Source organism: Chionomys nivalis, chromosome 11 (genome assembly GCF_950005125.1).
Source record: "Chionomys nivalis chromosome 11, mChiNiv1.1, whole genome shotgun sequence".
Classification (NCBI taxonomy): Eukaryota; Metazoa; Chordata; class Mammalia; order Rodentia; family Cricetidae; genus Chionomys; species Chionomys nivalis.
In genome coordinates, this window is record NC_080096.1 from 17814088 (window position 1) to 17840342 (window position 26255).

The 26255-nt window shown below is 52.7% G+C and overlaps 1 protein-coding gene across 4 annotated transcripts in view; it reads left to right on the plus strand.

Annotated features, from left to right (window-relative positions):
• The first annotated feature begins 11754 nt into the window (after positions 1–11754).
• The window catches only part of Ldlrap1 (low density lipoprotein receptor adaptor protein 1), a 30929-nt gene continuing 16428 nt past the window's right edge, over positions 11755–26255 (plus strand). For 3 of the 4 annotated variants that reach the window (XM_057783748.1, XM_057783745.1, XM_057783747.1), the window contains exons 1-4: positions 11755–11911; positions 20578–20720; positions 21774–21886; positions 23626–23740. In XM_057783748.1, the coding sequence (XP_057639731.1) occupies positions 11827–11911; positions 20578–20720; positions 21774–21886; positions 23626–23740 (456 nt within the window). In that variant the 5' untranslated portion in view covers positions 11755–11826. The remainder of the gene's footprint in view (positions 11912–20577; positions 20721–21773; positions 21887–23625; positions 23741–26255) is intronic. The other variant, XM_057783749.1, reaches the window with a different exon arrangement.

The following is a 26255-nucleotide window of genomic DNA, read 5'->3' on the forward strand; positions in this document are numbered from 1 at the left end:
GAAGGGACATAAATGGGGCCATAAGATACCAGAAGTGCAGCCGTTCCGAACCATTCGGAATCCAACTGCTCAGCCAGCCATCTAGGTGGAAAAGGGCAAAGGTCCCTGCTGAGTCCCCCATTTCAAGGGCCTGACTGGAGAGCTGTAGCTGGCTTGCCCAAGGTCTCCTGGCTGGCTGTTAGAAACGGAAGGGGCTGAGGAAACCCTAGCAGAGGCTTTGGAGCCAGAATGGGTTTGAGGGGGAAGCAGATGGGAGGCCAGAAAGGGAACCTTCCAGCGGAAAGAGAGGCCACAGACAATGGATGGAAATGACCTAAGGAATCCCAGGGGCGGGGGTTGGGGGGGAGATATTCAGACCAGGGCCTCAGGCCTCAAAGCCTGTAGGCCCACTGCTCCCACCAACGGGCCTGGGGTGACAGGAAATGGATGGTGAATCCCTGGAGTCGGGACATGGGACTGCCGGAACCAAGTTCTGGCCTGATGTGCATGAGCCAAAAAGAACGAGATAAGTGGGACGGACCAAGGAAGGTGCCATCCGTCCACTCCTTCCCACAACCTCTTTGTTTGTTTGCCAAGTCCCTCCTGAGCACCTCTGTGAGCCAGGCAACCCCTCTTCCTCCAGGGTCTGTGTTCTAGCAGGGGGCAACCCCACAACCATAACAAAGAGCCAATCCCTCAGAGAGCCAGGATGCTTCTGGGGCTATGTTAAACCAGACCACAAGTCTGGAGTCAAGGACAGCTGAGATTTGTAGAGACCAAGCATAAATGCAGGTGCTGGGGCAGTTTCCCCTTCCCTCTGCTGTCCCTGCCCCATTTCTTGCCACTGCGTTTTAAATTAGCTATTAATGTCATTCTGAGTAATGAAAAATTAAAAATTTAAATCATCAGCAGGAGTTTTGCCATTCATCTCTGTGGTGTGAATTGCCCATTTAACTGCAAACGTCAGAGCCTGTCCCTCATGCGAGGAGTCACAAAAACTGCAGGATTTGTATTTCGGGATTCATCACGGGGAATGAGGGTGGGTTTGAGCTGGTCAGAATGGCAGACACAGCAGACTGAAGACAGTGGGAAGTTTAGTGCCAGGCCGTTTATTGTTAGCGTGTTTAAAGAGTCATTCCGGTTCCAGACGCACAGTGAAGCTTAAGGGGTGACTACATAGAAACTCCTCTGCAAAGTATGCGTGACTGCGAAGGTGGGTTGTGGAACCCGGGCCTAGGATCTGACTGAGATAGGGTTCTGAGATAGTGTAGCGGTCAGCAGGCTGTACAGTACAGGTAACAGCTCCCTCAGGGTGGACACTGTGCGGATAGCACACCAGGCTACTAACAATAACAATATTCACTCTCAGAGCTGGAATGTAGCTCAAGGCCCTGAGTTCATATCCCAGCAACACAGAGAAAAGAAAACAAACAACCAAAACAACCAACCAAACAAGACCAATATTCCCTTCCAGTCTTCTGGGTGGAAAATAGGTATTCATTTCCTCCTTTGAGGAGATGCCCCTTCGTGATTACCATTCCTGATTTCCCTAGTGATCTGTGGGCAGGCACGTGGACCTTTGTGCTCCCGACAAACTAGTCCACACAGGCTGGGTCTTGGCAGGGAGATGGGCGATGACCTCCATATGGCTGGGTGAGAGGGTATAGAAGGGCGCCCCTGCCCTGGGTGCTCTTCTACTTCAGAACAGTCACACCCACTGGGTGCTGGTGCTGGAGATGGTGCAGGAGCTGGGTGCAGGGGCTGGAGCAGGAGCTGGTGCAGGAGCTGGGTGCAGGAGCTGGTGAAGGGGCTGGAGCAGGAGCTGGGTGCTGGAGCTGGGTGCAGGAGCTGGGTGCAGGGGCTGGAGCAGGAGCTGGGTGCTGGAGCTGGGTGCAGGAGCTGGTGCAGGAGCTGGTGCAGGAGCTGGGTGCAGGAGCTGGGTGCTGGAGCTGGGTGCAGGAGCTGGGTGCTGGAGCTGGGTGCTGGAGCTGGGTGCTGGAGCTGGGTGCAGGAGCGGGTGCAGGAGCTGGTGAAGGGCTGGGTGTTGGATCCAGTGCAGGAGCTTGGTTCTGGGTGCTGGAGCTGAGTATAGCAGCTGAGAGCTAGAGCCAAGAGGCTCAAGAGCAGAGGAGAGAATACTTGGGAAATCTGCAAGCTAGCTTTTAAACTTTTAGCAACTTGAAACTAGTCATGGCAGCTGTGTTGATGCCATGGGAATCAGCAAGCGCTGTTGTGAACTGAAGTCACCACGGAGGGAGGGGCCACACCTGTGTTGAAGAATTCTACAAAGTCAAACGCCTGATTCAAACGTCATGATTACAGGGTTAGAATGCCACAGATTCAAAGCCAAATTTTCCTGGGTTATTTTTTGCCCTTTAAAAAGCCACTGTGGGGCTGGAGAGATGAGTCGGTGCCTAAGAGCACTGGCTGCTCTTCTGGAGTTTGTTTCCCAGCGCTCATGCCGGGCTGCTCACAACTGCATTCAGCTCAAGCTCCAAGGAGATCTGATACCCTCTTCCTACCACTATAGCATCTTCGCATCTGTGGCAGACTTGTGGCACACACTCACACACGCAATATATAAAAATAAATCTTCAAAAAGTAAAATAAAGTAGAAGCATTCACTGTCCACCCCTGTGTGTTATCCTTTGGCTGTCAGGTGAAACCTTTAAGATGCATTCTTTAAGGTTACTAGCTTCCGGGCTGGAGAGATGGCTCAGTGGTTAAGAGGAATGGCTGCTCTTCCAGAGGTCCTGGGTTCAATTCCTAGCACCCACATGGCAGCTCACAATTGTGTGTAAGTCCAGTTTCAGGGGATCCAACACCTTCACCCAGACATGAATGTGGACAAAACACCAATGTACATAAAATTAAATTAAATCTTTAAAAAGACTAGTTGCTTCCAAGCCTGGCAAGAGATGGTAGCACACACTTTTAATCCCAGCACCTGGGAGGCAGAGGCAGGCGGTGGATCTCTGCGAGTCTGAGTGAGTTCCCTGTCTATAGAGTGAGTTCCCTGTCTCAAAAAGAAGAAGAAGAAGAAGAGGAGGAGGAGGAGGAAGAGGAGGAGGAGGAGGAAGAGGAGGAGGAGGAAGAGGAAGAGGAAGAGGAAGAGGAAGAGGAAGAAGAAGAAGAAGAAGAAGAAGAAGAAGAAGAAGAAGAAGAAGAAGAAGAAGAAGAAGAAGAAGGAGGAGACTATTAGCTTCCACCAACCCAAAAGCTGAGTACACCATCAGACGGCACCTGAGACCCATAACAATTTTTCGTGCTTTGTTACAACCTACCTACCTGTGTTCCCACTTGCATACTTGGGGAACATCTTGATTAATGACTTCCTTTGTTTGATAACTAATAAAATCTCGTGTAACCGCTCCCACGGAGGTTATTATCCTGGGCTGTAGCCACTCACATTTGGCTCAAAATAAACTGTCCTAGTCCCTTTGAGGGGAGACCTGTGCTCTGTGCCAACGCTCCACACCAGCGTGGAACATGCTTTTTCTTCCAGAGCGGGTTTGTCAATGCCATTCACAAGACTGCTCCAGCCACCAGCAACACCAGGCAGGAAACAGCTGGAGCTCTCGGTGGGCTGCACACCCAGCATAAACCACATGCTTCCCAGGAAGCCTGCAGGTGAGTCAGACCCTCCGAGGAGCCCCTGCCCTCTGTCTAGTGATGAGCCAGAAGAAAGAGACTGGCCCAGTCCCAAGGCGTGACAGCAGCAGTGGCCACTTCTCAGATCTCTTTCTTCAGGCCATTCACAGCGTCTCAACACTTCATACAGTTGGGGCCTGTCTATCTCAACAGGACAGCCACCTGCCTGTCACAGCTGAGATAAACATGGCTGACTCCAGAACTCAAGCTTTAGCCCGTGAGGCCTGCCTCATGGGTCACTGAGGAGGGCAGGAGCTGGGGCAGAGGAGGAGAGCCTTCTCGGTGGTGGTGACAGTTGGTCAGGCCTTGAAGGAAGAGGGCAAAGCTGGGGAAGGCTTTACAGGTAGGGGAAGGAAGTAGGATAGGAAGAGGCTTGGAGGAGAAAGAAAACACAGAAAGTAGGGGTGGGCAGTGTGGGGTCACTCAGTGCAGTGTATGGTTGTAGGAAATCAAAAGGGAAAAGGAGCGTGGGATCTGATGAGAAGTTTCTAGGAAACAAGTCTAAAAGACTTGGTATTGGGAGACAGAGGCAGGTGGATCTCTGAGAGTTCGAGGCCAGTCTGGTCTACAAGAGCTAGTTCCAGGACAGCTAGGACTGCTACACAGAGAAACAAACAAACAAACAAAAAGCTATGGGCTCCAATCTGTGGCCCTTCTACAAAAGCAGTCCAATACAGAACCGTACACTCACTTAAAACAATGTGAGGTGACGGGGAAAATGCTTGCCATGCAAGCATGAGGACCTAAGTGCTGTGTAACATTCGCTGAAGATGTGTTACATTTGTTTATGCTGTGGAGCATTTGTTTAACGATGCAAAAATGTATTGCTTTCTTTTATGTTGCATTTGTTTAACTCTGTAAAGCTGTGTTACTGTGCCTTCCTAAACTACCTGATTGTTCTAACAAAGAGTGGAATGGCCATTATCACTGCAGGAGAAAGATAGGCAGGGCTGGCAGGAAGAGAGAATAAATAGAAGAGAACTCTGGGAAGAGAAGATGATTGGGGATTGAGTAAGGAAGGATATCAGGGACCAGCCACCCAGCTACACAGCAAGTCATGGAGTAAGACGTAAAGAAAAGCATATAGAATAGAGAAGAATAAAAGCCCAGAGACAAAAGGTAGATGGGATAATTCAAATTGAGAAAAGTTAGCTAGAAACAGTCAAGCTAAGGCTGGGCAGTCGTAAGTAAGGATAAGCGTCAATGTGTGTATTTATTCCGGAGCTGGGGGGTGGTGGGCACCTAAAGAGCTAAAAGAGTTAACAAAACAAAACAACCACAGCGTCTGAGTTCAACCCCCAGCATCTTATAAAAAGCCAGTCCCTGCCGGGCGGTGGTGGCGCACGCCTTTAATCCCAGCACTTGGGAGGCAGAGGCAGGCGGATCTCTGTGAGTTCGAGACCAGCCTGGTCTACAGAGCTAGTTCCAGGACAGGCTCCAAAGCCACAGAGAAACCCTGTCTCGAAAAACCAAAAAAAAAAAAAAAAAAAAAAAAAAAGCCAGTCCCGAGCCAGGCAAATGGTACACACACCTTTAATCCCAGCACTCAGGAGGCAGAGGCAGGCAGATCTCTGAGTTTGATGACAGCCTGTTCTCAAAAAACCAAAAACCAAACCAAACCAAAACAGAAAACAACAAAAACAAGACAAAACCTGAAACAAAAGAGCCAGGCTCGCATTGCTCTCCTGTCCTTCCAGTGCCAGGGAGACAGAAGCTAGATGTTGCCTGGAGCTGCTAGACCAGCCAGTCTAGTCAAATCAGTGACCTGTGAACTCCGGGCTCAGGGAGAGAACCTGTCTCAATAAATGAAGGCCTGGGGGGCCTTGCAGCCAGGGCTGCTAACCTGAGTTCAATCCCCTGGGGCCACATGGTGGTCGGAGAGAGCTGATGCCTCCACTCGTACCATCACAGGTCACCCGCCACGTGCACTCACCCACCTCCACACGTGAGGCAAATAACAAAATCATTTTTTAACAAAATTTTGAGAAATTGATGAAGACACCTGACGTCAATCATGTGAACACACAGACCCAAAAATGTTGATTTTTTTTTTTTTGGTGGCCATTTTTTTGATAACTTGAGTGTGCTGTTCTTGAGCATAAACTCTGAAAATGCAGCCCTGGGTTACAGTTTGGGAAAGGTGGATGTGGCCTGTGGAGATTTCCTGGAAATCAAACTGTAGATCTAGGTAGAGGACACACAGGTTGCTCGGGTCTTCAAGCCCCTTGGCAGGGGCTGCCTGCCAGCCCTGTGGAGAGGAGCGTGCTTTGAAATGTTTCCAGCTGTTCGTAGTGGGGAACACCTTTGATCCCAGCCCTCGGAGGGCAGAGGCAGAGGCAGGCAGATCTCTGTGAGTTCGAGGCTAGGTCACTGGTCTACACAGTGAGCTCCGGGACAGGTAGGACTACACAGAGAGCCCTGTCTGAAACCAAACGAACAAACCAAAAACAAAAAAATAATAATAATAAAAAAAAGAGGAAGGAAGGAAGGAAGGCAGGTAGGAAGAAGAAAAGAAAGATAGGAAGAAAAGATGAATATTTTTATAAAATACGTATAAAATTAGTTGGAGGAAGACTCGCCCCCCCCCCAGCCTAATGTTTTTATTTTTGATATTTGGTAGACATCAAATCCTCCCCCACATGCCCACGAGTTCTCAATCTCAGACTTGTCCTCCCTCTGCAAGGCAGGCTGCCCTGGCTCCCTCTGCAAGGCAGGCTTCCTGGGACATATAGGGCTCTTCTGATCACAGCCAGGTGCCTTGAACAACCTCCACAGCATAGACAAAGAGCTTGCTCAGCGGAGGTAAGTGGCCTGTCCAAGGTTGCACAGCTGGTAACAGCTGGTGAGTAAGAGGGGTTGAGCCAGAAAGCCTTGCTGAGTCTCTGGAGGCCCTGGACCTTGTTTTCTCCTCCTCTTTGCACAGGGCCCTGTACCTGGCACGGGGTGGTAGTGGTGGGGCATGTGTGTGTGAGTGTGTGTGTATGTGTGAGAGCTTGCTCAGTGTCCTCCTGCAAGGGGGTGGTGGAGACAGCCAGTCTCCCATCATCTCCTGACATAGTCAGTGCTCAGCTTCTCAGTGCGGCCTCCAGGGAAGGCCAGAGATGGAGGACAGGAAGAGGCAGGGGACTTGTCAGTCGCTGGCAATTACACAGTGCTTTGTCATTCTTAATTAGCTCAGTGGCTCTGCAGCCTTAGATCTCCCAGGGCTGCCCACGCTGGGAGGAGGCAGCTGCAAGGGTTCATTGGGGACAGCAAGTGGGGTGGGCCGAGTGGGGCTCCTCAGGAGTACCTTGTCCAGATCCCTCAGGCTCTGCCATTCCTCCAGCTCCAGAGAGTTTCCCCCCACCTTAGAGACACATCAGAGAATAGAAAAATGGGAAAGCTGGGTGGTGGGCACCTCCAGGTATTCCCCAGTGGCTCCAGGAGACCCTGGGAAGGTACGGACTTCCAGTCCCCCGCTGGAGACCTGCTCGCCTGTTGGGAACTGCCCACAGACTCACTGTAAAAATTTCAGATGGCCAGCATGGCTGTTGGTTGGGCACCTGCTTCATGCTTCAGAAGCCTCACAAAACCCTCAAAGGTGGCCGTGAGCCCACTGTACTGACAGGAAAACTGAGGCACTGTTAGTTTGAGGTGACACACACATAGATGGAGGATTTGGTTGAGAGCTCAGGCATAAGCCAAAGGTCCGAGAGATTCTGTCAGTATGTGCATATGTGTGCAAGCACGTGCAAATATGTATGCATGCACACGTGTGCATGTCTTAGGGCAAGAGCAGTGGTATAGCCGTGCAGTGGTGGCGCACACCTTTAATCCCAGCACTCAGGAGGCAGAGGCAGGTGGATCTCTGTGAGTTCGAGGCCAGCCTGGTTTACAAAGCAAATTCTAGGACAGTCAGGGCACACAGAGACATCCTGCCTCGAAAAGCAACAACAAACAACCAAATAAAAAAAGTAGTTTAAGTAGCTAAGGTTGGGATATTGGAGAGGGAGGCCTTTAGATACTATAGCATAGGTGAGAAAACCAGGAGTAGCTGGAAGTTTCTAGAAAAGGAAGCATTGTAAGCAGAGAGGCTGGGCCAGGTGAGCAGGTTAGCAGGCAGGTTAAAGGCTAGAGCTGTGTGAGGGCTTCTCCTGACTATGGGCTTTCAGTCAGTCAGATCCACCGAGGTAGCTGAAGTGAAGTCAGCTTGCTGGTGGCTCAGGCCGGGTCAGGCTGGTTCCAGTCTCCAGAGCACTCCCTTCCCTGGAACCCACGTGAGAACCACAGTCACAGAGTGTTTCTTTGTTTGAGACGGGGTCTCACTCTTGATAGTAGTAGCCCTTGCTGTCCGAGAACTCAGTCTGTAGACCAGGTTGTCCTGGAACTTGCTTTATAGACAAGGCTGGCCTTGAACTCACAGAGATCCACCTGCCTCTACCTCCTGAGTGCTGGGATTAAAGACGTGTGCCACCACTGTCCGGCTCAGTTTGACTGTTTTTAGTAAACCTAGACCCTCAGTATTTAAACATTTTGCCAAAGGCTAAACTCACAGCAGCCTCTTCCAGGCTAACTTGCCCTGTCCAGGAGACGGAGGCACAACAGGTGGAGGACTGACCCAGAGAAGCAAAAAGATTAAAGTTTTTATTAAATTTACTTACTCATTTTCCTGGGGGGGCCCGTGTGCACAACATGGTGTGGGTATGGAGGTCAGAGAAAAACTTTGAAAATTGTATTCTTCTACCAAGTGGGTTCTGGGATTGAACAGGGCCACTGGCTTCTCACCCAGGCCTCTGTTTCTGTCTCAGTCGCTGCACAGAGATGCTAATGGGCCATCCACTTGACACCTGCTCTCTCTCCAGGGGTCCTTGTGAGTACTGAGAAAAGAAGCCATTCAACTAAAGCCAGAAGCTGCTTACTCCTGTGAGAGCATCTCCCCTTTTCACCTCATTGATTTTTATTTTGCTATTACTAAGGGACTTAAGGTCATTGCAGAAGTGTTTGTAAAATTAGAACAGAAAAGAGAAAAAATTAAAAACAAACAACAAAGAGTGCAGGGCATGGTGGCACATAACCCAGCGGTCGGGAGGCAGAGGTAGGGCGATCTCTGTGAGTTCAAGGCCAGCCTGTTCTACATAGTGAGTTCCAGGACAGCCAGAACTGCATAGTGAGAACTTGTCTTTAAAAGTATAAATTAATTGCAGGCCAGTGGTGGCACATGCCTTTAATCCCAGCACTCAGGAGGCAGAGGTAAGGGGATCTTTGTGAGGTCGAGGCCAACCTGGTCTACATAGTGAATTCCAGAACAGCTAGGGTTGTTATACAGAGAAACCCTGTCTCATCCCCCCCAATACACACACACACACACACACACACACACACACACACACATATATTTGTAAAACAAAACAGAGGTATGGGGATGTAGTTGGTAAGATGTTTGCCTTAGCACGCATGAGACTCCAGGGTTCAATCCACAGCTCCACATACACCTGGAGGGTTGGGGAATTGCCCCTAAAAGGCTACCTGGGAGGTGGAGGCAGGAGGGTTAAGGTCTTCTTCATTAGTCTAGGTAGTGAATTGGAAGCCAGAAGGGAGCTACAGGAGCCCCTATCTAAAAACAAATAACAGCAGTAAAACCTCCAAACAGAAAGACACCTCAAAGCCTATCTTGAGCGCTGAGTATGAGTCCCTCACCCCTGTCCTGGAGTTTTAAGCATCCCAGTATCTCAGATGGAAGGCAGAGAGCCCTGGCTGCTGGTCCTAGCCTGCTGTGTGACCTTGGTCAAGTTCCGCTCCTCTCTGGGCCTTAGCCTCCTCACCTGTGAAATGAGGCATTGGGCACAGCGACTGCCCTGGAGGCCCCTTGCAGCTCCAACCTTCTGTCTCCACTTCTCTTTCTGGAAGCAGCAGAAGGGCCCCCAGCAGCCTGCCCCTCTGCAGGAGATGCATGCCTGACAGCTCTCAGCAAGTCACCTCCGGAAGGACACGAAATGGCTAAACAGTCTTTGCTGCCCACACAGGGTTCCCAGGCAGGCCGGATTATGGGGTCCATATGTCTCCCCTGCCAACCAGACACCACCGCTGCTCTTGGGTGCATAGCCCTGGTCACTGCTTTCTCTCCAGGCTCCAGAAATCTCTCTGCTCTTCTAGAATCTCGCTAACCCTGGACAAGAAAGCTAGGGTCTCAGCTCTGTCATCTCCTACCCACTGCCACAACCTTCTGAGGGGACAGATGACTTGGGGCGGTAGAAAGCTGGACTAGAGAGGGGAGGAGGAGGGATGGGCAGCCCTTCCTGCTGACAACCCTCTAACTCCTCTTATACCTTCCTTAGGCACCTGGGGTGAGAAATAAATCAAAAAACCTTTGTAAGTCTTTGAGGACATGACCTCTAACTCAGGGGGAACAACAGGGGACAGAGTTACAATGCTCCAAGTTCAACGCTGTGGGAGCCCATGGGGAAAAATTTAACCCAGGGGTGGTGGTCCAGGAGGGCTTCCTGAAGGAAGCAGATGGATTCTTGAGGTCAGGATTTAGCTTCTCTAAGTCAGTGGAAAAGGTTTTATTGTCACCTTCACAGATGAAGCTAAGAAAGGCCAGGTCACTACCATGACTGCCACAAGGACCCCTGGGTGCTCAGTGGGGCTTCTGTTTCTAACTCTTGGGGACTTCAGGTGTGTCTCCTGCGGTAAGGGAGACTGTGGCTGACTGCACTGTCTGCTCAAGCTGAGCGATTGGAACAGACAGGAGGGTTTAGAAAGAGCTGAATGTGAGCCAGGCACACTGGAGACAGCCTGCTTGTCTCCCAGCCAGGGTAGGCCTGCAGGCTTCTGAAACTAACCAGATGTTACAGCTGTGTGGCTGAGGCATGGCCTCTGAAAGCCAGGGAGTGAGTGCCTGCCTTGGATGTCCTCTGCCTGGGACTGCACACAGTCTGACCCAACACCCAGGGTTTTATGGTTAGAAATATATATATATATATATATATATATATATATATATATATATTTTTTTTTTTTTTTTTTCTTTTTTGAGACTGGGTTTCTCTGTGTATCTCTGACTGTCCTGGAACTAGCTCTTGTAGACCGGTCTGGCCTCGAACTCACAGAGATCTGCCTGCCTTTGCCTCCCTGAGTGCTGGGATTAAAGGTGTGCACCACCACTGGCCGGTTTATTTTGCGTTTTTTTGAGACAACGTTTTTACTCTGTGCCTCAGGATGCTTAGGAACTTGCATGAATCCTCCTGCCTCAGCTCTCCCTCCCTAAATGCTGGGATTACAGGTATGAGCCATGACTCCTGACTCTAGAGTTCGTCTAACTTCCTGGAGTTGGAAGAGGTGTGTTGCCTTGGGAACAGACGAGGGTTGAAGCAAGGTTATAGGTCTGCCGGGGCAGGTGGGTAAGTTTTCTAGCAACAGGATCATGCTTCATTCGACAGATAGCATGACTCAGAGCAGGGAAGGACAGCCTGGGGTCACACAGCAAATCTGAGTCAGAGGCTAATGCTGCAATGTCCCTGAGACTGTGGGGAGGGGGACAGATAAGAAAGCTGCTAAAAATGCCTGCTATACATTCCCATTCCTTCCCAGCAAAATACACAGCCGTCACTCTCTCATTAGAAGCCTCATTGCCTTGATGAGCCCCTCCTTCAGATTTAAATTAATTCCTTACATTTATTTTGTGTATGTACACAATGGGAGAGGGCACGCGGGTGCCACTTTTAGCCCCTGGAAGTCAGAGGACAACTTGCAGGGGTTGGTTCTCTTCTTACACCGTGTGGTCTTTGGGATCATGATCACGCTTGGCGCAAGTGCCTTTATCCACTGAGCCATCTTGTTCCCATCTACCACTTTTCTTTCTCTTACTTGACAGCTCTAGCTCTCACTCTCCTCATCTGTATAATGGTGTCGAGCTGTCAAGAAGAATCGTGGGATTCTGTAGCTTGGGACCGAGGAAGGGAGCGGAGAGGGGAGCCTTGTTGGGTACAGCGCATAGGAACGCACTACTTGCTGCGCCGAGTCTGTGCTGGGCGGGGAGGGGCGGGGTCGCACTCTGGGAGCGTGTCTGGGGCGTGGCCACGGGCGTAGCCTATGTGGCCCCGCCCCCGGACGTCGCGGGGAGGGCGGGGGAGGAGCGCGGCGGGCGCGCGCCGCCTGGCCCGGCGGAAAGTTTTCCTAGAGGAGTTTTGGCGGCGGCGGTGGTGACCGGAGCGGGCCATGGACGCGCTTAAGTCGGCGGGGCGCGCGCTAATCCGGAGCCCCAGTCTGGCCAAGCAGAGCTGGGTGGGCGGCCGGCACCGCAGTGAGTGTGTGCGCCCCGGGTCGGGCCTCCGCGGAGCTCGGGGCCAAGGTGGACTGGGCGGCCTCGTCCCGACCCGAGCGGCCGGGCCCCGGGGATCATGTCCGGCTGCGTCTGGGGCGGGTCGGCGGGGAGCGGGCTGAACTCCGGGTCCCCAGGTGAGGCGCGGTGAGGACGCCTAGAGCCTCTTCACCCGTTCCAGCTCAACCCACGGGGTCGCCTCTAGACGACCCTCAGGTCTCTGCTCCGAGGGGCGAGCTCAGCCCGGTGCCACCCGAGGTCCTCTCGCCCTCCCCTCTGGACGCGTTCAGGTGGCGAGGCTGGCGTCCAAGCTATTTTCAAACCCTGTTTTCCCTCGTACCTTCCCTTGGGGGCTGCCCAAGTCCCTGGGTACCTAGGCAAAAGGCAGACTCTGACTAGCTGCCACTTCTCCCGGGTGTCTGGAAGAGCGGAGAGGAGCCTTCCCCAGTCACCTCTCGGGTTACTGACTGGGAGCCGTCACCTGGCACTCTCCCCTGAGGCCTGAGAAACCTAGCTCAGGTCCCTCCCTTTTGGGGAGTCGTTTATAGGGGATCACCCGAGCCTTTCCTTCTAGATATGAAGCCTAGGCGCCTGGACTCCGGCATAGTCTCACCTGCCACCCACCTGGGGCTCACTGGTAGTACCCCTCCCTCCGCTCCCAGCTTCTTGCCAGCACCTTGCCTTGCCCGGCTCCACCAGGGGAGCCCGAGTTCCCTGGTCCCTGGAGCGCCAGCGTGTCTGGGCCTAGGGAGCCCGCCCTGCCCCTCCTCTCTCCCACTGTGGTGTTCCAGCTGTGGGTTCCTCCTAGCCCTGACTGGCATTGGGAATGTGTGCTGGTGCCTGATGGTGGGGGTGGGGTCAGGGGCCCCTGGGGCAGGGCATGTACCATCTTCCACACTTGCTGACTCCCAAAATAGCCCTTCAAAAATTCGTAGGATGTGACCAGGACTTTTGAACGTGACCTTCCCTTCCAGTGGATGAACCCTGTGGTTTTCTCCTGGGACAAGGGGAAGAAGGGTGGGTGGGGAGGAGGTCTAAAGAGGAGGGAGCCAGGAAGCAGAGATGAATCTGGAGGACCAGGGTGCATTTTGGATGGCGAGGTTTCCCTGTCGTCTCCACTCTAAGGCAGAGATCACTTACTCGGTCTTGATGATTTTGGTTTCCCAGCCTGCAAAGTGGGGATAAAATCCCCCTGGGGCTGGGGATGTGTGTGGTGTGTAGGTGCTTGCCTAGCTTTCAGGAAGTCTTTTGATCCTAAATTCTTGGTTCTATCGTCAGCACTTCACAGATTGTTTGGTAGCGGCTCTAGTCTGTAATCCTAGCTTTAGGGAGGTGGAATCCTGGGGCGGGGAGAGGGGGGCTTGCGCAGGGGTGGTTGTAGGGGGATCAGAAGTACATTGTCATGCTGTGCCAAAGAGTGAGTCCAGCCTGGGCGAGACATTAGTTAAACTGGTGCTAGTGTATTTTCCAGGTTGTAGCCCAGGCTGGCCTGGAACTTGCTGTGTAGACCAGGTGGGCTTTGTGCCTCTGCCTCCCCCCAGTGCTGGGATTAGAGGGACACACCACCATTCTCGTCCTCCTGGCTAAATCTAATTCTTAACCCGGTTTGGCCAGCTCTGACTGAGATGGGAGTGGCAGCCTGTCTGGACCCTGGAGGAACTCTGAGCTCTCTCTTCTCCCCTCTCTGCACCTCTCAAAGCTCTGTACTTAGAATGAGCTCCTCAGAAGCCTGGCCTGTCTTTGGTTAAGTGTCAAATTCATAAGCTTAGTTTACCAAGAAGAGAATTACTTGCCTGGGACTCTTGTGGGAGTGTCTGTGTTTTACTTAACCTGGGGGTGGTTTTGAGGAAGGCATGCTCCTGCTTTGTCTCTGGTGTTTGTGACTTCTGTTAGGTCTTTAGCTCCTGGGAGGTGTCAAAGCTTGCTTATCTTCAGACCCATTTTAGAGATAAAGGACAGGGAAGTCCACCCACAGCTCCAGGCACGGAGAGGCAGAGCTTCCTCAGCCCTGGGATTTTAGTCACATGCTTTGGGTTTTCTGGCTGTTGGGGAGCTAGGGACCCCCACTCTGGGTTTGGCTGGCTGCCCCCAGGACCAGTGTGGACATAGGTTAGAGGGGACCTACGTGAGAGGTTGGGATCTACTCAGCTAGTCCTTGGGTCTAGCTTTCATGATCAAAGGCCAGAGCCTGTTAGATGGGAAAAGGAACTTGCTCTCAAGCCTGAGGACCCACGTTCAATCCCTGGGTCCTTGGTGGTGGGAGGAGAAAACTGATTGCCAAAGGTTGCCCTCTGACCTCCACACGTGCACTCTGGTACATGGGCTTCTCTCCCCCACATGCCTACTAAGTGTGGGGGTAAAAAAAGAAAAGAAAAAAGCTCAGAGGGCAGAGCCACCGCCTGACCTGGAAAGAGGATTCCCTCCTTCTCAGGGCCACTTTCTCCTTCTCTCTGGGAACCATAAAGATCATATCTCAGCACCTGACCCAGAATCAGGATCCCTTCCCCAGCTCAGTGGCTTCCTAAAGGTCCTGGGGTCACTTTGACCCTCAGATTCCTGTATGGGTAGTGCTAGCCTGTCAGAGAACCCAAAGCAAATGATAAAAAAAAATATAAGGTGTCTGTTCCAGTAAAGGTAATTCATGACTCTCTATGGGGCCTATTCATATTTCTGTATAGGATTCTAAATACTGCTGGGCATAGTCCTTTAACCCATACCTTAACCCTAGCACTGGGGAGGCAGAGGCAAGTGGATCTCTGAGTTCCAGGACAGCCTAGTTTATAAGCCAGTTGCAGGACAGCCAGAGCCACATAATGGAGAGAACTTGTCTCAAAAAAACCAACCAAAACAAACGAGAATGTCAATACCTGTGACACCAGTAGTGCATAATGAGTCTGAGTGTGTCTCCTGGTGGCGTGTACTTTGATGGTTCTCACTTCTGGTGGAGGAAGAGACAGAGGGAGAAGGCCGCAGATAGTCGGTGAGGCTAGAACAGAATGCTAGAAAAAAGATAAAACAGCAGAGGGGCAGCTTTTTCAGATAGGGTGGGGATTGTGTTATTCTAGCGGTAGCCGCTGAGACATGGGTCCAAGTGCAGATTGTCTGGGAGGATTTCCCAGGAAGTATGGTGAGGATAGCTGAGATGGGAAGGCAGCCCCCATAGTGGACGGAGGGGCAGCCCCTGGGCCTTAATTCCGAGGTCCCTCGAAGTAGAATTAGCGCTATGCTGTCTTGCTTCTGAATGGCAATGGCTGGAGCAAGACCCACTGGATTCGTGACTGGAGGATCTTTCAGATGGAGACCACGGTCCTCCAGTTTGTGAGGCACCACAGGCGCTGGGTATCACTAACAGCCAGGCTGCAGGCATAGTGGCAGCGCTGGCGTCTGGTGTCAGAAAGTGGCTTGTGTAGAGGGGATCAGAGTAGTAGGTCCTGGCAGCCACCTCTCTCAAGAAGCTGGCCTGGAAGATCCAGGTGAGTCCAGGGAGGGACGTGGGAAGAGGATTTGGCTAGTGGACCGGCCGGCAGGTCTTAGGGACATTGAACTGGAGGCTCCTCGTAGTCTGATTACTGAGGGAGGGGCAGGATGTTTGAGGAGACAGGTCACCCACTGTTGACAGAGGTCAGACACTCTCTTTGGGTGCCGAGGCATGTGTCAGTCACCCTTGCCTTGCATTGGAGGGGCTTGGTGGTTGCAGGATGGGGTATGGGGCCCGAGTCTCAGGGCTGTCATTTAGGATTCGTCTTTGTATTTCTTGCCTGTGGCGCTGTGACATACTGATCTCATAAAACGCAGTAAGCTGCCACACGTGCGTGGAAGCTCTTTGCACCTGATGGGTGGCGGTGGCAGTGGCTGGTTCTCACAGGGCTCTAGGTGTGGTTTCAGCAGGGTCACGTGGGAGCTCATCTGGCCTCATGACAGCCCTATGGAGTGGGTACTGTTACCTGTTTCGAAGCAAAGAAACTGAGGCGCAGGAAGGTTGAGGGACTGACAAGCTTTTCGTTGCCCTTACTTTTTTCTAGTGTAGGTAGGAGGGAGCTCTGACTGAGGTAGCCATCACTTCATTATTCACCTTTGAGAATGATCTCAGTGGTTTTAGTTTTTGAAATTGGCTTAGTCTTTGTTTTGTTTTAGTTTTATTTTGAGACAGGGTTTCTCTGTGAAGTCCTGGCTGTCCTGGAACCTCCTCTGTAGACCAGGCTGGCCTCAACTCACATCTACCTGCCTCTGCCTCCTGAGTGCTGGATTAAAGGGTGCACTGCTACAATGCCTGGTTCTTAGTCTGTTCACATTCTGAAACTTTTGCCATGAAAGTCCTGAAAGACCCACTGGGTTTGTCGAAGGTTGTCATGTTCCTGCAGGGCAGAGTTTAGGTCCCCTCCTAGGACATCCTTCCTACTCCCAAGTCACCCTCACCAGGCTTGGGAACCAGACTGGGTCCCTGGGCAGAGGCTTGTTTTCACTGTTCCTGTGGGTTGGCTGCAACTGTGGTGTTCAGACACCACCCAGCCAGGTCCCAGCTATGGGGGTCGGGGCAGGACGCCCAAGTAGCCCTAACCCTTCTTGGGGCCTTTACCAGGAAGCAGCGTGTGGTGGGAACTAAAGCTAGCCTGGACTTGTGGTCCTGTCCCGAGCTAACTCCCATAGCAGGTCATTTGTAAAATCATAAAATGAAAATAGCGTAGTCATTACCCACCACAGGGCTGAAAATAACTCGGACTGGAGTAAGGCACAGGCCTGTATTTGCCCAGGGGCCTCTGGGAGCTCTGCTTGGGAAGGGGTGCGGCTCTGGCTCCTTGCTGTATGTGGTGTCTGGTGGTTGGAGACCACACTGGTCTGTCTGTTTGTCTCAATGCTCTTTCTTGGGGAAGTTGTGGGCGCCAGAGGCCTCGAAGAACCTCAGTAAAGAGCATGTCACGTGTCCAGAAGCACAGGCGAGGAGGCTGGCCTGCAAGGATAGGCAGGCAGAGGCGATGGGAGAAGCACTCAGGGCAGGGGCCCTTCCAGCGCCACAGCCTGGGGAGCAGACCTGAGGACAGGTCCTTTGAGGCAGGCAGCTGCTGTGTGAAGAATCGGCAGAGCCCTGCTCAAGGCAACAGCCATAGCCAGGATTGAGCAAGCCTGCAGATACCTGCTCCTGGCCCTGGCCCTCAGCCTGCACCTTTGTCCGCCATATCTCATTATCTTGCCCACAGCTCTGAACAGCCCTGTGAGCCTAGTGCAGTTGCTTTCTCTATTTTATCCCGATTTTGAGACAGCCTCACTATGTAGCCCTAGCTGGCTTGGAACTCATTATGTAGACAGACCAGGCTGTCCTCGAACCCACAGAGATCCACCTATTGGGATTGGGGGCATGTGCCACCACAGCCACCCTTTATTTCTTTAAGTATTTTTATTTTTTAATAGTGTGCATATGTGTGCATGAACATGAGTGCAGGTTCCTGCAGAGGCCAGCCTATGACGTCCCCCTCGGGCTGGACTTAGCAGCGTGTGTGAGCTTTCTAACCAAACCCGCCCCGCGGTGCGCTCAACTGCTGAGTCATCTCAGCCCCCATTTCGTCTTTATTTATTTTTTTCTTTTCTGAGACAATCTTGTGTACGCCAGGCTGGCCTCTAAACGGCTGTGTAGCCAAGGATAATCTCTAACTTCTGATCCTCCTGCCTCTACTTCCCAGTGCCAGCATTATGGGTATGCTCCACTATACCTGGTTTGTGGGGTACTGGGGATGGAAACCAGGACGTCGTGCATGCGAAGCAAGCACTCCACCAACTAAACAACACCCCAAACTCCTTCCCCCCATTTTAGAGATGAGGAAATAGAGCTCTCACTCGGGTCATTCAGAGTATCAAAGGAAGGCCCTCACTCTTAGCCGCTGAGCTGGCTTGCCTGCCTCTGATTAGGTGCCCTGGGAGAGGGTGAATGTGTGGATCACTGTGTAGCTCTAGCAATGTAGACCAGGCTGGCCCCAAATTCACAGAGATTTGCCTGCCTCTGCTTCCTGAGTGCTGGGATTAAAGGTTTGTTTCTTATACAAGATCTCAAGGTGTGTTCTAGGCTAGCCTCTAATTTAGAGTCCTCCTGCCTCTTCCTGGGATTGCAGGTATATACTGCCATGCCTTGTTTGGAAAGAGCATTTTGGATATTGAGAGTAGATGTTGCAGTGTGGTGGGAGCTTGTGTAGGGAGGTGTGTTGGGGGGTTGGGCGGCGCTGCTTTCAAGCAGCCCAGCTGTCACTGTGGGCACCTCCTCTCTCTGACTTACTGTGTCATCTTGAATAGGCCCTGCACTTCTCTGGGCTTCAGTTGGATCAGCTGTCAAGCTACAGGCCTGGGCAGAGGGTCTCTGAGGCTGTGTCTGGTAGCCAGTGTAGAAGATGGCAAGCAGTACTATAGAGAAGGGTCAGGTCGGGGAAGGAGGAAAGCAGAAAAATGTCAAGCATTTGGGGTCAAGGAGGAGAGAATGTTTTGACAGCAAAGAGAACACCAGTGACCTTGGCAAGCTTTGGCCCTTTGGAATGAAGTGAGCGGAAGTGGCTTTGGACCTGAGCCAGGGAAGGGCTGAGGCAGAGGAAATGGGAGAGTGGGACCCAGAGATAGGGGAAGGATGTGTGCCTTAAGGCAGGGATGGATAATGAGAAGAGGTCACCCCTGATTGATTAGTTTTGCCTGCCTGAGGCCATAGTTGATAAACAGGGAAGCACTGCTGTCTATTATCAAAGCCAGCGTTGACTGTGCTAGCATCTCAGGTTGGAAATGGTGGGCTGGGTATCCAGGGCTGTGAAGTCCTTTGACTAAACTGAAGGCAGTTTTCCTTGTGGCAAGTTGTGTGATCCAGTGACCAGGAGCACTGGCTGGTGTCCTTCGCACTCCAGTTCCTCCTCCTGTTCCTCCGCTGTAGAATGGGCTGTAGAATGGGCATGAAAGACCTTCAAGGCTGCTGTGCCTATTGAAGTGTCCGTCACCATGCTCATCCTGGGAATAGGGCCGCGAGCCTTGGTTTCTTCCAGAGCAGGGAGTTGTTCTGGCATCCTCATTGCCTGACCCAGGACTGGGGATACCATGGGGACTCTGCTTCCTTCTGGAGGACCTAATGGATGGGACGTCCTGTTGGACTTTAGGATCATCTTAGTTGGGGCTTAGGAGGCCTGCAGGGCATCGTGTCAAACATAGCTGGAGCTGAGGGTATTTAGGACATCTTTACACTCAAAAGATGAGTACCAGTTGTGTGTCCTGACGAGTCAGAGTCACCTGGGTCTGAGAGAAGGGGTCATACTTGCAGGTCCCTTCCTGTTCCCACCCACAGTGAGAGGCAGCTTCTTGCTCAACACAGATCCCAAGCCATGAGCCATGGAACGAAGTGATAGCGTCCCTGGAACTCAAGATTCTGGGACATGGCCCGAGAAAGTAACAGGGAGTCTAGAGGCATGGGTGACAGGAGGGACCCTAACAGGGCTGCGCACGCATCCCCAGTGACCTCACTGTCTTAAGTAAGCTTGGCCCCGTTTCCCACTGTGTGATGGGTGCCCTTAGCCTCAGCTCTAAGGAGGAACTGGGGAATGGGCAAACCTTCCCTGGGGTCTGCACTCCCTTTACCTCAGCACTCTTTCCTTCATGGGGACCAGGTGGGCCCCTTCCCAACTCTCCCCTGCCCTGGCTTTCACTCCACTCACCCATCCTCCTTGCTGACGTGAGTGATGGCCAAGACATCTTGGAGGATCCTTCCCATGTGTCATGGCTGCAGCCCAATGGAGCCAGTGGCATCACTTAACTCTAACCCTAGTCCCTTTCCTTGGGCCATTGTATCTTTGCTGGTCCTCACCCCCCAGACTGCCCAGCTCTTAAGCAAGTGTGGGCTGAGATGCACCAGCTGGTGGGTAACTCTGCCTGTATTTACCGTGGTGGCTTTTGGCCCATACCTTCCGTTCTTGAGCCTCTGTTTCCTTAACTGTAATGTGTGTCTTCTATTGCTGTGAAGAGACACCATGACAACAGCAACTCTTACAAAGAAAACATTTAATTGGGGTTCACTTACAGTTCCGAGGTTCAGTCCATTATCATCATGGGGGGGATATGCCGGCAGACGTGGTGCTGGAGAGGTAGCTCTTACATGTTGATTGCAGGCAATAGGAAGTAGACTGAGTGTCACACTGAGTGAAAGAGACCTCAAAGCCCACCCCATAGTGACATTTCTTCTAACAAGGTCACACCTACTTCAACAAGACCACGCCTCCTAATAGTGCCACTCCCTTTGGGAGCCATTTTCCTTCAAACCACCATAATGTGATAATCCTCATCTTAAAGAGTCATACTGAGGACTCATTGAGGAGGAGGGACCATTTGCCCTCAGCCATTGAGTTGGGGCTCATGAGATGGCATAGCCAAGTCTCGACTCTAGACTGACTAACTGTGACATGGTTTAACTTCCTGGACTTTGGAGTGGCTATCTGCAGCGTATGTGACAGGTTGTGGGTGCTCCTAAGGGTGGATGGAGACGGTGTATGTGAAGCTGGCCGGGTTTTGGGTAGGCCGGGAGGTAATAGCTAAAGTAAGGATGGGGGTACCCCAGGGCCCTTTGTAGGTGTGCTGAGAAGGTGGGTGGCGAGAGTCAGGCCTGCTCAGCACACTGAGGGCTGTCTGTCCTGTGCTAGAGTTGCCAGAGAACTGGACGGACACTCGGGAGACACTGCTGGAGGGCATGGTTTTCAGCCTCAAGTACCTTGGCATGACGCTGGTGGAGCGGCCCAAGGGCGAGGAGCTGTCTGCAGCTGCTGTCAAGAGGATCGTGGCCACAGTGAGTGTCCAAGCAGCAGGACAGGAGTCCGGGCCAGTTCCCCTGCCCCAGCTGCCCCTGTCTCCAGGTGGGGTCTGTATAACATGTGCCTGAGCCTGGCACACATTGGGTCTCCTGTGTCCAGCTCAGGCATTTGTGAAGATTGCCTTTGTATTTGCTGGGTCAGTTAGCATCCTCTGCAGGCTACCCTGGCCTTGACTGTTTCCAGCCTGGAGTCCCCACCTCAGGCTCCTGGTGACTCACTAGCTGCAAGGAGGGAAGGAAGTTGTTCCCCATTTACCATGTTCTCACTGCTCGGCCCACCAAAGTGTCCTTCCCCTACCTCCGAGAGGATGTGAGCTCTTTAAGTCTATTCCCTAGGGTAGCTGTGACCTATAGCTCAGGCCCTGGCATGTGGTGGAGTTGGGTCCCCAGGTTGTGGTGCTGGCCTGTGGCAATCTGTCTTGAATTCTTCCCAGTCCTTGGGCTAGTCCCTTTCCCTGGGAGTCCCCATCTTCCTGGACAGGGGGTATTGATCCCCTCCTATGAGGCCAGTGCTCACTGGGCAATAGGCTAGTGGGTAGCGGTTGTCCGTCTGTGCCTCGGGAGACTTGTTGCAGTGTGCTTAGCATTGACCAAAAATTAGGAAAGGGTTTGTTTGTCTTAAACTTGCATCACAGCCGTCACTGAGAGAAGTCAGGACGGAAACCCAGGCAGGGACTGAAGCAGAGACCTTGGAGGAATGAAATTTACTGGCTTGCTCCTCATGGCTTGCTCAGCCTGCTTTCTTATATCCAGGACCTTCTACACAGGGTAACACCACTTCCCAGGGGACCGGGTCCTCCCACATTACTCACCAGTCAAGGAAATGCCCCCACTAGACTTGCGAACAGGCCAGTCTGATGAGTCTCCCCCCTCTTCCCAGATGACAAAAACTAGCCAGCACAAGGGTGCTGCTTGAGCATCCATTCCCCTCTTCCCCCGTGGCACCTGCCAGTTGTCTGAGCTGAGGGGCCTTGAAGCAGTGAGGTACAGGACACCAGATAAGCACCTCTGACCCCTGTGTGCCTCTAGGCCAAGGCCAGTGGGAAGAAACTGCAGAAGGTAACTCTCAAGGTGTCGCCCCGGGGGATCATCCTGACAGACAGCCTCACCAGCCAGCTCATTGAGAACGTGTCCATTTACAGGTAAGCTCAGCAGGGAGTGGCCATGTCTGCTCTGCTGCTCAGGGGTTGATTGGATTGTCCTGTCTGAATCTAGGCTCTACAGCTTTCTTTGTGGGCTCCCGGGAACCTCAGTTTCCCTCAATGGTAAAATGGGCTGGGGGCAGGTCCTGCTTCCCTGTGCTGTTAATGTAGTGCCAGCAGGTAACCCACAGCTCACAGGGAGGCTGCGATGGTGGGCACTGCTGTCCCCTAGCCAGCTGACGCCGGCTCAGAGCCTGTGCTTGGTCATGTGCCAGGGAGTCAGGCTGGGGACGCACACCTGTGAAAGCTCCCTGTTCTGTCTGCCTTGAACAGTGCTCAGCCCTGAGTGTCTGACTCAGTGTCCTTGAGAGGCACCATGCAGGATCTGGAACAGAAATGGAGATGTTCCCTTTCTGTCCTAGGGGGCTTCAAGGCTACCCCACCTCTCCTCAGCTGGTCAGGAGTAGGAGTACAAAACAGGAGAAGCAACCCAAATCCATGTTAACTATGGGGAAACTTGAGGCACAGAGAGAGAGAGAGTGGCCCAAGACTGTACCATGAGGTGGAGGCTGAACTGGGATTAAGACACCAACTGTCTCTCTTAGATCTGTCTGCCCAGGTCCTGGGCCAGGGCGTGGCAGGCACAGGTGTGCTGGAGTGCTTCCAGAGGCCCACGCTGCTGCCTGTAAGCCACCATCCAGATTCTACCTGCCTTCCCTTAGCCAGCACTTCTAAGTGCCTGCCAGCCCCTGCCCTCTGAGCACTTCCAGTCTGGAAAGGAAGGAAGGGAAGGACTTAGAAGACAGTATTTCCAAAGAAGGCAGAGAAGGGGGTGTGTCGGGGAAGCCTGGGAAGACCTCCCGGTGGAGGTGGCTCCCTGCAGGATCTGGCTGATGTTATCCAGAAGCAAGGAATATTTAGCAGGGATCCAGATGCTTAGGATAGAAAAAGCCCTTGGGAAAATGGCACCCTCATCTTCCCTCCTGGGGTTATCAGTGATGTTATTGAAACAATGTTCTGAAAGTTGGGACTGCTTTGGTGAGGGGTGAATCTGCTGAGCTGCACCCCTAGACAACAGCCCCTCCCCCAACTGTGAGTCTAAGGATAAACAGAGGTAGGGAGGGGTTAGATAAGAGGTGAGAGACCTGGGGAGCTGAGGTTGTGGGCAGAGATTTGAAAGGCTACTGTTTGCAGCAGAGGAAGCTGGTAGTCTCCTCTGCACCCACGGGGGCTCCTGGGCAGATCATCCGCACATAGCCCTAGCTCCACCCCTAGCCACAGTTCCAGGTCGACTTGCTCCTGGTCCTGGTCCCTAGGGAGATGGTCCTGGGTATGATCTATTGTCTGGTTGGTGAAGGACGGTGGTAGGCAGGGCAGTGTCTCGCTTCTCCTTCCAGTTGACACAGACGCCTCAGGGTCGTGGTTGTGGCTCTCAGCAGCATCTATCACAGACCCCCGGCTCAGAGGTTAAACAAGGAAGACTCTGTAGGGCCCTTGGTACACTGAGTGGTGTGCAGTTGGGTCCAGATGTTCCTCTTAGGGCTGTGGCTCAGTGTGGGGTGGAGAGAAAAGGAAGGGACTTCCTTCCTTATCCCCATGTCCCCTGCCTGGTAAGGCCAGGTCTGCAGAGACTTACCCAGTGGAGATCAGGCAGCAGAGTCTGAGGCCCAGCAGAATCTGTACATCCAGATGTGATGAGGTGCCGTGCAGACCGGTGACACTTCTCACCTGCTTTCCAGGATCTCCTACTGCACCGCAGACAAGATGCACGACAAGGTGTTCGCGTACATCGCCCAGAGCCAGCACAGCGAGAGCCTGGAGTGCCACGCCTTCCTCTGCACCAAGCGGAAAGTGGTCAGTGGGCGCCAGGCCCAGAGGGGACAGGCTCAGGAGCTTAAAAACAGTAGGAAATCCCCAGGAATCCCAAGTGGGTGTGAGAATCCAGAGGGCACTGCGAGGGTTGGAGTCGGCCAGCCTGGCTGGACCATCTGGCTTCGGTCAGTGAGCAGCCCATGTCCCCTGGAAGTGCCTGGGCATATTCCTCTTGGGATTGTTATTGCTCGGGTTTGAGGCTGTGAGCCTCTCGTCGTTAGTACAGTCTGGGGTGCAGGCCTTGTAGGGATTAGCTTTTGGAGATGGGAAACCAGAGGGACCCGGTGCAAGGTAAAAGTGAGACTTCTCTAGACTGGCCTTCCTGGGGTCGGGCAGAGGCAAATGGCTCCTTTGCAACCCCCTCCATTTTGGAGCTGGGCTTCAAAGTGCTTTCTTGTTTAGTCTCCAGGGCAGCTCTGTAAGGTGGAAATGTCTCTGTTGCCTTTCTTTAAGCCTTTTAATTACAATAAGACACACCCCAGAAGCCAGCAATCTTGCTCATAATGGCACAGCCAGCCAGGTGCAAAGTGAGGCTCAGAGCCCACAGTTCCTCTCCTCTGCACATCCGAGAGGTTGAGCGCTTCCTGTCCCTGACCCCTGGCCACATCTGTTGGGGCTGAGTGATGGAGGCATCTTGGTGATCTCCAGCGTGTGCTGGGAATGGGGAGGAGCTGGCACTGTTCTGACTTGGTTGATGACACCTTGGTTTCTGGGGCCTTTGAGGATTGAGTGTGAGGAGGCCCCTGGTGTCAGCTGGCTCAGCATCCACGTCTGCTTACAGCTCAGAGCCTGATCCCCAGGCTCCTGGCTCTCAGAGGCAAGGAGATGAGACCTTTTTCTTCTCCATCAAAGGACACATCAGGAACTCCACGGTCTCTGGGGCAACAGGAATAAATGATACAAACATAGTGACTCAAAACAGCACAGGTTCATCCAGTCCTGGGAAGTGGCAGGCTGGGATAGGCCAGGACTTACATCCTCAGCCCCCCAGGAAAGAGCCCTGTCTTTGCTTTTCTACCTCCTGAGTATTCACAGCCCACCTACAGATGCTCATGAACGCATCCTTTGTTTTCAGAGGTACCCGTGTGCTGACTTCCCGTATTGTGTCTGTCTTAGTCACTGTAAGAGACACTGTGACCAAAGCAACCCTTATAAAAGGACCATTTAACTGGGGCTGGCTTACAGGTCAGAGGGTCAGTGCGTTGTGACAAGGAGCATGGCAGTGTGCAGGCGACACTGGAGCAGCAGTCGAGAGCTACATCCTGACAACAACCTTGGGCCTCGTGTGGGCTTTTGAAACCTCAAAGCCCACCCCAGTGACACACTTTCCCCAACAAGGCCACACCTCCAAAGTCTTCTAGTCCTTCTCAAATACTGCCAGTTCCTGGTATATATTCAAATATATGGGCCTACGAGGACCATTCTTATTCAAACCACCACAGTGTATTCTCACTCTGCTGTTTTGGTGCCTCTCCCTCGTGGGTTCCTGTGGTGATAATGTCTGCTGGATCATCCAGATTTATCTCCACGTCTCAACACCCTTCCTTCCCCTAATTCTCGTGTGAGGCTGTGCTCAGGGTGTCCCAGAGAAGGGGAGCAGCTAGTGTGCTGTGTAACCGTGATGAACCCTGCCCTTCTCTGGTCTGCTTACTTATCGGCAGAATCAGGAGGTCACTTCATTGACCCCAGGGTCATTCCAAAGGCCCCATTTCCTTTGTAGGCCTTATCTCCCTGCAGACTCTATGTTGCCAGTCTGCTGGGATCCTTCAGGGCTCTGAGCAGTGGTGGCTTCTCCCGTGACAGCCTGGATCCCACAGATGGCTGGAGACTTTGGCATGAATGAGGCCACTTTGACTTAACACTGCAAAGTTACTGTGTTCTCACTGTTTGCTTCTTCCTCCTCACTGACCACACCAGGCAGGACTGCTGGCCCTAAGTTATTACTGCAGTGTGGGCACTGGTGGAAGGCATGCTCACGTGAAGCAGCTCTCTCTGGGATGGGCTTCTGTGTAGAACAGGGAGCAGGCCCAGCCATTCAGAAGGAGACCTGGGCCAGAGGACTCTACACAGCCTGCCCCAGGTCAGAGGGCATTGCTGAGAGAAGCAGAGGTTCTCTACCCCATGGCTGTGGCTGGTATAGCCTTGTGGGTGGAGGGCATAGCTCTTGCTGGACACCCAGCTGCTTGTTTCTCTGTGCCTGGCTGTGGTCTGCCTCCCACCTACTTCCAGCTTTTGTCACCCAGGGTTTCCAAGTCGCTCTGGGGTGGTACAGGTTCCTCCCAGGCCTTCAGGACCTTTGCTGGGCTCTAAAGCCATAGCTCAGTGGGCCAACACAGAAGGCTGTCCTGAATTGGCCTGAGATTTCCTGATTATCTGAGGGAGAAGCAGGGATGAGTTGGGGGCCTTGGCTCTGCTCCGCCTTCTGTCAGCTGTCTCCAGTTTGTGGGCAAGGCTCTGCAACCTACAATTTGAGCCTGGATAAGTCTGTGGGGGAAGG